Consider the following 12,732-nt stretch of genomic DNA (forward strand, 5'->3'; position numbering starts at 1 on the left):
ATTCAGGAAAAAAAAATCAACACTAAGACTTTTCCTAGAAAAATTACTAAATGTTAAGTATGAATTATATAAGCAAAAAGGAGCTGAATGCTATTTATTAATTTAAAACAATTATTTTAAAATTTAAAATTTTCAATTAAAAAAAAGAATGAAGTAGAATTCCTAAGGAGTCTGATACAAAGCAGTCTTAAAGGAAATTAAAAAAAAAAAGTACAAAATCCCCCAAAACAAAGAAACATAAAAACAAATTTAAAAAAAGAGAAAAAGCAGTCACTTCTAAGGGAAAGACAGGGGTGGCCTCACACCTCTCCAATGGAGCCATGTGTAAGAAGGGCTGAAACGTAGAGCTGGGTGTGGTGACTCACAACTTAATACCAGTGAATCGGAGGCTGAGGCAGGAAGGCAGGAGGATTGCTTGAGGACCAGCCCAGGCAACATGGTGAGACATCTCCATTTCTACAAAACACACACACACACACACACACACACACAAAAACCTAGTCAGGCATGGTGGTGCATGCTTGTCCTAGCTACTCGGGAGGCTGAGGCAAGAGGATAGCTTGAGCCCAGGAGTTTGAGGCTGCAGTGAGCTATGAACACACCACTGCACTCTAGCCTGGGTGAGACAGCAAGAGATCCTATCTCTTAAAAAACAAAAAATTCCCAGGGGAAAAAGCAAGGCTCAGAAATGTCCTACCCTGCATGCTCTTGTCCAAGCACAAAGGTGGACATCATGGGTACAGAAGGTGGATACTATGTATCTTGTCAGTGTACAAACACTATTAAACAATAATCAGGGACACAGAAAGAAGTTTGTGAGTTCCTTTCCCTTGTTCACTGGTTAATGCATACTAAGTTGGTTTAATAAAAAAAAAAAAGAGGTTTAACAGTATAAAGGAAACCACCAGAAGTACAAAAGCCACAGCATCACCATCAAAACCAGAAAGCCGGAGGATGAAGGAAGAAGGAAAGATGTATATATCTAACACAGGTTTCATAGTTGATAGTCAAAAGATATCATCCACATTTACTAGATCACTAGATATTAAAACAAGAGAAAAAGGAAGACAAATTTGTTAAAAACAGGACATTTCTCCCAGCTATTTGGGAGGTTGCGGTGGGAGGATTGATTGAGCCAGGAGGTTGAGACTTCAGCGAGCTGTGATCCTACTGCACTCCAGCGTGGGCAACAGTGAGACCTGTCTCAAAAACAAACAAAAAATGACATTTCTCTCAAAAAAATTTTTGTTTTGTTTTTTTGAGACACAGTCTCACCTCATCACCCAGGCTGGAGTTCAGTGGTGCGATCTTGGCTCACTGCAAACATTCGCCTCCCAGGTTCAAGCGATTCTCCTGCCTGAGCCACCTGAGTAGCAGGGATTATAGGTGCGCACTACCACACCCACCTAATTTTTAGTGGAGACAGGGTTTCATCATGTTGGCCAGGGTGGTCTCAAACTCCTGACCTCAACTGATCCACCCACCTTGGTCTCCCAAAGTACTGGGATTACAGGCATAAGCCACCGTGCCCAGCCCAACATTTCTTTTGCTCATGAATCTGCAGACTGTTTTCTCAGGTCAGCTTACGCTAACTCCCCTCAGTGTCAACTGGGATGCCTTGAAGGCTGGGGCTGGAAATGTTTAAATCTTCTCCACAGGTCTGTGCCTGGGCTGGAAGACTCATGCAGCTGGGGTTGGAGCAGGTGGGCCTCCTGGGCATCCCTCTCTCCACGTGAAACTCTGTATGCAGCCTCTCCAGTATGGTGGCTTCAGGGTAGCCAATTAAGATATGGTTTTACAATCTATTAAACTGGTAACTGTGATGCCCAGAGCTAGCAAGGATAGATCTATTGTTGGCAAGGGTAAGCTGACTAAACCACTTGGGAGGGCAATTTGGCAATACACACCAAAATGTTAAACTCTGTTTGTTCTAATACTCTAATAATTCTACTGCTAGGAATTTACCTTTCAGATATAAACAAAAGTGTACCAAAATATTTTGTATGAAAATGTCCACTGCAGCACTTAATGTATCAGCAAAAAATCTGAACACTCAAGTGTCCATCAGCAGGGACTATGGTGGTTCAAACCTCACCACCACCCTGCTGACTTCAGCTATGGCCTGCACTACTGAAGCACCTCCCAGTTCACAGCTCACACTAGCTGGGGTCCTCTTCTAATCACTTCTCCTGTGCAACCAGTGTAACCTGGACTGCCTTTCACACCAATCCCATCACAATTAAGATCCACCAGGGCGTCCCAAATTCCTGCCAAACTCCATATGCTACTCCAGCCTGGGCCTGCACTGGGCCCCAGCCTCCCCATCGGCCTTCCTGCAGCCTCTCCCTCTGCCACTTCCAGCCACAGGGTCTGCCTCTTCCAGTCACGGTCTTAGCTCAGACTGTTCCCTCTGCCTGCCTTACTCTATTTCTCCTCTCTTCCTCTTGCCCTCAGAGAAGGCCTCTGGCTGTCCCAACGTGGTCAGGGAAGATTCTACCTCCCACTACCCTGCCCCTTTCATACTTCTAACAGCTGCCATTTTACTTTGTACGTTACTGACATTTGTCTCCCCCCACCAAATCATTGAGTTTTACAACACCAGAGGCTGTATCTACACTGTCCTAGCACCTTGTAGTACCTAGTACATAACAGACACACAGGAACTACTGGCTGAAGTGGGGGCACAGTGCATAGGAAACAATGAGACAGATCTGCACATTCTGACAGGGGAAGGCTCCTAAGTGGAAACACCAGGTACAGGGCAGAGTAAAAGCTCTGTTACCTTTTGCTTAATTAAAGCAATTATCTCATCAAAACAGCTGCTTTACACTGGGCCATTTTGGCTATGCAGGACAGTAACCCATTCAAATTGCCCTAAGTAAAACAGAAAAAGCCCACGGACAGGGTTTGTTTCAGCCACGGCATGATTCAGGGACTCATTTATGCCACCAGGGTGTGGCACTCTCTCCCCACTGTCTGTGTTGGCCCCACTGTCAAACAGCTCTCCTCTCCAAGGGCGGGGCCTACAACAGCTCTGCTCCAGGTTCAAAATGCAGAAGAAACAAGAAAAGCCTCTTTCGGGGCCTAGTACCCTAGTACCATAGATCACACAAGCTTCATCCTGGAGTGGGCATGGCCTGGAGGGTACGGGGACTGCAGGGCAAATGTCCCATCCAAAGTAGAGAACTGAGAACGCCGAGGGTGTGGTTCTTTAGAGGGAAATGTGAGCAGCTACCAAATTAAGGGGAAACAGAAGCTGAGGCCAAAACAAACATACATCACCATAAGTACATTTACATAAGTAAATGTACTTTTTTTGGTGGGTGGGCAGGGAGGGGGATGTGGGGGGACAAATTGTTAACAGCAGCTTCTACCGGGACAAGCTACCGGCAGCAAGAAAGGGCTACACCTTTCACTTTGTACCATTCTTTAACACTGACATTTTCTAACCATGTAATGTGCTATTTTTAATTTCTTCAAATCACAATTGAGGGTTTTTTCCAAAGAATTTTAGTTCTTAGAAATAACATTTGTATATAAATGTTCTAACTCTTATTCAGAGTAAGCTCTAACATATGAACGGCAAAATCAGACATTAACTCCATACAAAAGCACAGATTTAGGCACTTTATCAAAGAAAAATATTTAGAAATAAATGAAGTTATTGAGTCTTCTGTCAAACTCTGCAAAGGACTCTGATTCCCTACTTACATCCTTTAAAACTGTCACATTAAATGGAGCATATAACCCCTCGACACCAGCAGTACCCTTTCCTAAATAAGGAAACAAAACAGAACCCCTAACTTTACAGACCACATAAAACCTGACGGACATCAAGAGTTCTCTTTTACTGAGGAGCGAGATTCAAGTCAAAGAAATTCAATACTACTTAGGATTTCAAGTGATGTATTTTCTGTTCTCTGTATTTCCTGCATAGATTTTGTATTTACACCCCCTGGCTTCCTGGCTATATATTTAGATATCTGAGTTCACAAAGCACATTTTACCTTTAACATAATGAAAATGATGTACATGGCATGAAAAGTTTGACTCAATTAAGTCAAGAGTTTTAAAGACTTCTCTGATCAGAATTTGCTATCCTTTTAGTTGACAGAAAATAAAAAACATGGACACAGAAGGCAACCCAATCACAGCAGGTGCTTGGAGGGGAGTGGAATCTCAGTAGAGTTGACTCACCACGTGTAAATGGGAAAAAGCAACCCAGTCACATTTCCATGTTAGGTAATTTTACAGTAAACATGAATTTGTCAGTGTCCAGTATTCATTAGAAAACAGCTGTCTTCTCACTTGAAGCCTATTAGGCAGTAATTCTTTGACCACAAACTGGTCATGTGGCAGACCCTTTCTAGAAGAAACTAGAATGTCAACCGGCGTGCAGTTTCCTGAGACTACTCCCACCCCACGAGCTGGGCAAAGAGCTCTCCACAGTGTGCCACTGCTGCCCCATCACAGGTCTTCTCTTTTATTCCCAGCTCGATTGTCTTCCTTGGAAGCCTGAGATTTCACATCTCCTTCCTTCTTCTTTTTGCCCTTGTCTTGTTTTGTTTTATTTTTCTCTTTGCTTCCTCCTCCTTTGCCAGGGTACACCTGGCCCTCCAGAGTTACATCAGCACACCTGTCCTGACCGACCAGAAAGTCCTTGATCTCCCAGGCGTAGCTCCCATCGCGAAGCATGAAGATAGCACGGTCTGATCCCACTATGAACCTTGGGCAGAGAGATGCAATCAGACAGTCAGCACGTACTAGTAAGGTGCTAATGGGTCAGAGCAATTCTCTGGCACTTACCATGTTTATTTCAAATTCCACATGAATATGGAACAAAAAATTGGATTTTCTAAGGCCTAGCAGCTACTGATATCTCATGTATGAAAATATTAGCTTGCAGAACTATTAAATACCCAGCTCAGGACAAAATAGAAACAGACACTGGATGTTCCTTTGCAGTATAAATGGATGCCCATGTTAAAAGCAAACATTTGGAAAACCTCTCTAGGACACTGCAGAGATGGCCCAGGGGCTGCTGCTGGGGAGGTGAAGAGGCAGCTTCGATCTGATCTGTATCTGTTTTATATTCTAGAGGGTCCAGTTACAATTTTATGGGACAAAAGACTTGTGCTGATAAAGGTGGAAAACCAAGGGCTTAGAGTGGGTCATGGTAAGAGGCTATGAAGGACTCAAGAGGACACTTGGTTATTGGACAGAAATCCTAGCCCTGGAGCTCACCAGCAAGCAGCCCAGCTCGCCCACACTCAAAAGGTCCCAAGGAACAAAGCAGAAAGAATGAGGCCTGGGTGGAGTCCTAGTGTGGCCAGCAGGCATGATTCTTCTGTTCCTTAGGGACTACACCACGTGTTCCCCCTTCAGTTTATAACGCTCCCACCACTCCACAGAGACCAGTGGGCCTTCCTGAGCACACATCACCAAGACATTTATTTGCTCTGTATCGGTGTCTATTTAAGCTAATTGAAAATATTTTGCTGGCCGGATGCTCTCTAAGTACTCCTTCCATTTCTTGTCATTACTTTCATATTTCCTAAACTAGAATATTTGCAGACCCCAAATTTCAGAACTGTTCTTGAGGAAAAAGCAGCAGATTTCTTAAAATTGTACCTCAGAAGCATACTTAGGTGTGAACACTGAGCCTCTTCATATTAAATTAGTTATCTGTTAACAGCATGGTCCAAGCTTTATGTGTGAACACAGCTACACACAAAAGCACTCTCCACTGAGCAGAAACTTCTAGCAGAAGAGGCTAAAATAAGCGATACACCCTTCTGTTCAGATGAGATAAAAGCTAAAGATTCAAAGATAAATAAAACTTTAGGATCAACTGAGACATTAAAAAAAAACACACACACACCAGGCACAGTGGTCAATGCCAGTAATCCTAGCACTTTGGGAGGTTGAGGTGCAAGGATCGCTTGAGGCCAGGAGTTCAAGACCAGCCTGGGCAACATAGTGAGACCTCGCCTCTACAAAAAATGAAAACAAAAACTTAACAGCTTTTACCAACAAATGCTTCCACCCCCGAGCCCCCACAAGATGGAGTCTTGCTCTGCTGCCAGGCTGGAGTGCAGTGGCGTGATCTCGGCTCACTGCAACCTCTGCCTCCCAGGTTCAAGCGATTTACCCGAGGTCAGAAGTTCAAGACCAGCCTGGCCAATATGGTGAAACCCTGTCTCTACTAAAAATACAAAATTAGCCAGGCATGGTGGCGGGGGCCTGTAGTCCCAGCTACTCGGGAGGCTGAGGCAGGAGAATCGCTTGAACCAGGGAGGTGGAGGTTGCAGTGAGGTGAGATCACGCCATTGCACTCCAGCCTAGGCAACAAGAGCGAAACTCTGTCTCAAAAAATCATCATCATTATAATAATAAATAATAATAAAGAAAAGACCCAGCACAGCCTATGATTTTCTCAGCTAGTTGTTGGTGCTTTACCTCTGGACGTCATAGTTGGCATTGAAAAGGCTGCCCTGCCAGAGGCTCGTAACTTCCTCTGTCTCCTTCTCAGTGGGGCTTCCTGACACAGTGACAAACATCATGAGAGTCTTCCCTTTTTTCGTCATTTTCAATATGCTTTCAGGCTTGCTTGGGTCTATCTTTGAGAAGTCGACCGGTGCTGAGGGTCTCTTGTGTTCTGGAAGATCTCCTTCTTCAATTTCATCATCTTTCTATCAGGTTGGGGGAAAAGCATCAAACCTATCATCAGAATCTTTTTAACTGGCACAGGCAAAAACATCTGCATGATGTCAGGTGCATGTATATGACTTAAATTACAACATAAAAAGGAAAACTAGGGATTTTCTTCCTCTTCTTAACTTTCAATACAGTCTAAGTTTCAGGCAGCAAATACTACCCAAACCCAGGTTACCAATCACAAAGTGCCCCCATGTGATGGGTTTCTAGAGCTTTTAAACTCTCATACAATCTACCCAACATGGTAGGCTATAAAAATGGCCACATTCTGGTATGGTCATACGATGAAATACTTCACAGCAACAAAGAACAAATACTGTTACATGTAACAAATCCCAAAAACGTTAAGTGACAGAAGCCAGATACAAAATAAGATTTACTATGCAATTCCATTTATTTAAAATTCAAGAATGAGCAAAACTAATTTAGGGTGACAGAAATTAGAACAGTGTTGCCTACAGAAGGGGGACAAGGTAGGATTAACTGAGAATGACACAAGATAACGTCTCTGGGGTGACAGAAATGTTCTATATTTTGACAGGCGTGTGGATTATACAGAAATATCCATTTATCAAAATTTATTGCAGGCCAGGCACTGTAGCTCAGCTTGTAATCCCAGCACTTTGGGAGGCTGAGGTAAAAGGATCACCTGAGGCCAAGAGTTCAACATCAGCCTAGGCAACACAGTGAGACTCTGTCTCTAAAAAAAAAAAAATTAAAAAGTAGCCAGGCATGGCAATGCACACCTGTAGTCCCAGCTACTCAGTAGGCTGAGGTGGGAGAATTGCTTAAGTCCAGGAGTTAGAGATCAACCTGGGCACCATAGTGAGATCCCATCTCTTAAAAAAAATTAAAAAATTAGTCAGGTGTGGTGGCAGGTGCCTGTAGTCCTAGCTACTCAGGAGGCTGCAACGTGAGGATCACTTGAGCCCAGGAGATGGAGGCTGTAGTGAGCTATAATCATGCCACTGTATTCCAGCCTGGGAGACAGAATGAGACCATGTCTTAAAAGAAAGATTGCACCGTATACTTAAAATCTGCAGTCCATGTATACCCATTTCACTTAAATAATAGGTATTGTACAAAAATATCCAATTCCAGTTAGTAGGTTTGCTTTCTGTAGTGGCATGGGTTAGCCACTCTGAAACTATCTTATGTGACCTCTAGGATTGAGAAAAGGAGTAAACATATTGAAGATAATGAGAGCCAGGTTCTTAAATTCTGGAAATGAAGTTACAAATATGAAAGGGGGAATAATGAGCCCTGTGGTATCAGGCTGGAATTGAAGGTATCAGGAGAAACTCAAGGTTTTTTATAGATTAACAGATGAGTAAACAGATAGATGGATAAAAATATGTAAAAGAGCCTGGATTCATTGGAGAACAGGCTTATAGCAAGGGAGACAGAAGATGAGCCTAGACTAATCCTGCATCACAAAGTAGTAAAGTGCTCGAAGAATCGTGGAACATGTCAAAATGACACGGAAGCCAACTTGAGACAGCTCTCAGGGGCCGAATTTGAAATAATCTCAACATCAAAATAAATAATAGTATGACTTACAACCCCTCAAACAAATGTTGAACCCATAGGGATAAAAACCAATGAATAAATTGCTAATACAAAATGGTAACTTTGTTTTTTTTTGAGACGGAGTCTTGCTCTGTCACCAGGCTGGAGTGCGGTGGCAAGATCTCGGCTCACTGCAACCTCCACCTCCTGTGCTTGAGTGATTCTCCTGGGTCAGGCTCCTGAGTAGCTGGGATTACAGGTGCACGCCACCACATCCAGCTAATTTTTGTATTTTTAGTAAAGATGGGGTTTCACCATGTTGCCCAGGATGGTCTCGATCTCCTGACCTCATGATCTGCCCACCTCTGCCTCCCAAAGTGCTGGGATTACAGGCATTAACCACCACGCCTAATAAACAGAATATAGAATGACAGACAAAAAATCTTTAAAAGAACCAGGTTCTGGAACCAAGGAACCAGGTTCCTTGGAGAAAAGGCTAATGCCAGCAACTGAAAGAAATGAAGTACTGGCTAGGTACGGTGGCTCATACCTGTAACCTCAGCACTTTAGGAGGCTGAGGCTGGAGGATCACCTGAGCACAGGAGTTAAAGACCAGCCTGGGCAACATATCAAGACCCCATCTCTACCAAAAATAAAAAGAAAAAAGAAAAAAAGAAATGAAGTACTGACTGATACATGCTACAACACAGATAAACCTTGAAAATATTATGCTAAGTGAAAGAAGCCAGATATGAAAGACTACACATTCTATGATTCCATTTACAGGAAATGTCCAAAATGGATAAATCTGTCAAGACAGAAGGTAGATGAGTGATTGCCTGGGGCTGGCTAGGGAGTTGGGAGAAAACAGGGGAGGAGTGGTTGAAGGTTTCTTTTGGGGATGATAAAAATGTTCTAAAATTGATTTTGGTGATGGCTGTAAAACTCTCCGAAGATACTAAAACTAAAATGCACATTTTACATGGGTAAATTGCCTATGGCATGTGAATTGAATCTCAATAAAGCTGTTACCTAAAAAAAAAGAAAAAGCCACTAAGTCATTCTTACTTGGTGCTTTTGACCAATCACTGAAGGGCCAAGATTTAAGATACCATTAATAATGTACTATATTAAAAATAATTTTAGTAAAAAATAAAAATGAAAGAATTCTACACAGTGCTTGAAGGTGATCCATACTGACATCAAACCTGGGATCTGGTTTCAGTTCTACACAACCAGCTTTGTGACCCTGCCTAAGAATCCTTACTCCTCGAGGCCTGTTTCCTCATCTACAAAATGAAAAGCAGAACGAAGTGATCTCCAAGGCCCCAGTAACGTGACCACATGTAACGCACCAACCTTCTTTTCAACTCTGCCACCCTCTCAACCCACGTGTTTCTTTCTTATTTTACTTTGGAAGAGTCACTGGTGGCGACTTGCAGACAGGAGTATGGGCTGTGCTGTCAGATGGATGCGCTCCATCACTATGCAGCCTTGTGCAAGTTACTTAGCCCATCTGAAAATAACTTTCCTTACCTATAATGGAAAGGTGAGGGCAATAACAGCGTCTCCCTCCTAAGGTTTGTTTGGGGATGTAATGACTTAAAGGCAAACAGTATTCAGTGCTGCATCTGTTGGCTATGACACTGCTGACTCCTTAGGCCTCTGTGATCTGGCCTCCAATCACAATCACTGCATGGAAATTACACTCTCAAAGTCGCAAAGGACCTCCTAGTTGCCAAATTCACAGGTTGTTTCTGTCTTTATCTTAATTCTCCATAACATCTGTTATAGTCTCCTCAAAACACTGCAAGACTTTTAGTTGGTTCAATATCCTAGAATATTTGCATTTTTCAGACTGATTTCACTAATAATCATGAAATTAACTCAGTAGGTCCCAAGCACCTTTTTTTTTTTTTTTTTGAGATGGGGTCTCACTCTATTGCCCAGTTTGCAGTGCAGTGGTGCTGGTGCAATCCTGGCTCACTGCAACTTCTGCCTGCCAGGCTCAAGTGATCCTCCTATCCCAGCCTCCTGAGTAGCTGGGACCACAAGTGCATGCCACCACACCTGGGTAATTTTTTTTTTGTAATTTTGGTAAAGATGGGTTTCACCATGTTGCCCAGGCTGGTCTTGAACTCCTGAGCTCAAATGATTCACCCACCTCAGTCTCCAAAGTGCTGGGATTACAGGCGTGAGCCACTAAGCCCAGCCCAGCATTTCTTTGTTAATGTAAATATAATTAAACAGTCGTTAAGTCTAGTGTATATAGTATGGGTAAAAATTGTTTCGAGAGACTTAAAAAAAAAGCGGCTTTAATTTCCATTTTATATGTCTGTGTTTCAGTTACATAAAAAAAAAAAAAATGCAAAATAGTACCCTAATGAGCCTGGAGGACATTAGGTTAAGTGCAATAAGCCAGATGCAGAAAGACAAATACTGAGCATTCTCATTCTTATGTGGGACCTAAAATAGTTGTGTTCACGTAAGTGGAGATTAGAATTGTGGTTACCAGAGGATGGGAAGGGGAGGGGAGATAGGGAAGGAGGATGGTGAATGGATACAAAATTATACTAGATAGGAAGAATAAATAGTGCTCTATAGTATTGTAGGATGACTATAGTGAACAATAATTTATTGCATATTTTCAAACAGCTAGGAGAGAATTTTAAATGTTCCCAACACAAAGAAATGATTAATGTTTGAGGTGACAGATATGCTAATTATCCCGAACTGATCATTACATTGTATACATGTGTAGAAATACAACTCTGCACCCCATAAATATGTATAATTATTATACGTTAAGGTGGGGCCGGGGACAAGCCTGGCAGTCCCCTGATCCAGTTCTAGCCCTGCCTCCAGGCCAGTCTTGCATTTTCAACTGGCTTTGTAGCTCCTTCATTACTGTTTGCCAAAGTCAAAAGCTACAAAGCTGAACTCCCCTTTCTGCAAATCCTCTTCTTCCTCCTATGGTTTTTGATATGAATAATAAGTGACACCCACTGAGTAGCTACTAAGTTCCAGGCACTCTACATATATTATCTCCAACCTTCAGAACAATCCTACTAGGCTTCCATTTAATATATGAGGAAGATGATGTTCAGAAAGGACAAATGATTTACTTAATTTACTCACCTGCTAGAAGTACAAACCACATTTCTGGCTCTAAATCCCTCCAACTGCCCCTTCCCATTATACCTGGCTATCATAACATAAAATGAAATAACCACCTTTGGTTTTTCTACACCAACTGGGACTCAGAATTAGTTCTAACACAATAGAAGGAATTCTCACCTTCTCTCCACACATCTGAGGCACAGCCTCTCATTGAAGCACTGTTTCTCACACTGCTGGGGAAGGAGTGAGGGTATGGATTTAGAGACGGTCACAAGAAAAGAACTGCTTCCTACAAAAAAAGCACCCACAGAGATGGATACGCTCTCCCACATAAAAAACACTGCTACTGGGGAAGGGTCCTCATGTCTGTGGAGTGTCTACAAACATTAGCTCATTTAATCCTCATGGCATCCTGCAAAGCAGGGCATTCTCTGGCTTTACAGACACCTAAAACTAGGATCAAGTAGCTAGTGAGGGGTAAAGTTGAGTTCAAAATCTGTCTTTTTTTTTTTTTTTTTTTTTTCTTTGAGACAGAGTCTCACTCTGTCGCCCAGGCTGGAGTGCAATGGCATGATCTCGGCTCACTGCAACCTCTGCCTCCCTTGTTCAAGCAATTCTCGTGCCTCAGCCTCCCAAGTAGCTGGGATTACAAGTGCCTGCCACCATGCCTGACTAATTTTTGTATTTTGAATAGAGATGGGGTTTCAACATGTTGGCCAGGCTGGTCTTGAACTCCTGACCTCTGATGATGCACCTGCCTTTGCCTCCCAAAGTGTTGGGATTATAGGTGTGAACCACTGCGCCTGGCCAATCTGTCTTTGTACTACATTATGTGGCCCTGCTGTTCACAAAATCAATCAGTTGCCCAGGCATGGTGGCTCACGCCCATAATCCCAACGCTTTGGGAAGTCAAGGTAGGAGGACTGCAAAGGCCAAGAGTTCAAAACCAGCCTGGCCAACATAAGGAGACCCCACCTCTATAAAAAATAATTAAAAAAACAAAATCAACCATCAAGCCATGTTAAAAGTATAAAAATCTCACATTTCTCCTTTCTACTCTGCTCCTGCAGTTTCTAGCTTAATCCACGTCTTCCTCACCATCCTTCATTTGCACTTCTGTTCACCAGTATGTATGGCAGTACAGGTAAAACAGTTCAAAGAACAGGCTCTAAAGTCGTGACAGATTTTGAAACTCAACTAGCTTGCTGCGCGATGTGTGCCTCTTTGTGCCTCAATGTCATCATCTAGAAAATAGGGATAAGTAGCTCCCTCATGGATGGGTAAAAGGATTAAATAAGATAATGTGTTTTTCTTGGCCTGCAAAGTCTCTCCCTGCTCATCCATCCTGTTATCTGCTGTTCCCAGTGCAATCTTTGTTCATCTCTG

The 12,732-nt window shown here is 42.8% G+C and overlaps 1 protein-coding gene across 1 annotated transcript; it reads right to left on the bottom strand.

Moving 5' to 3' along the window:
* Positions 1-3,446: 3,446 nt before the first annotated feature.
* MESD (mesoderm development LRP chaperone) lies at positions 3,447-6,692 on the bottom strand. Its single transcript, XM_030930709.1, has 2 exons — positions 6,460-6,692; positions 3,447-4,726 (listed from the first exon to the last, which is right to left on the bottom strand). Exons 1-2 carry the CDS (start codon positions 6,585-6,587, stop codon positions 4,468-4,470), a joined length of 387 nt encoding a protein of 128 aa, XP_030786569.1. The 5' UTR covers positions 6,588-6,692; the 3' UTR covers positions 3,447-4,467.
* Positions 6,693-12,732: the final 6,040 nt, after the last annotated feature.

Source organism: Rhinopithecus roxellana, chromosome 5 (assembly GCF_007565055.1).
Source record: "Rhinopithecus roxellana isolate Shanxi Qingling chromosome 5, ASM756505v1, whole genome shotgun sequence".
In the NCBI taxonomy this organism is placed as follows: Eukaryota; Metazoa; Chordata; class Mammalia; order Primates; family Cercopithecidae; genus Rhinopithecus; species Rhinopithecus roxellana.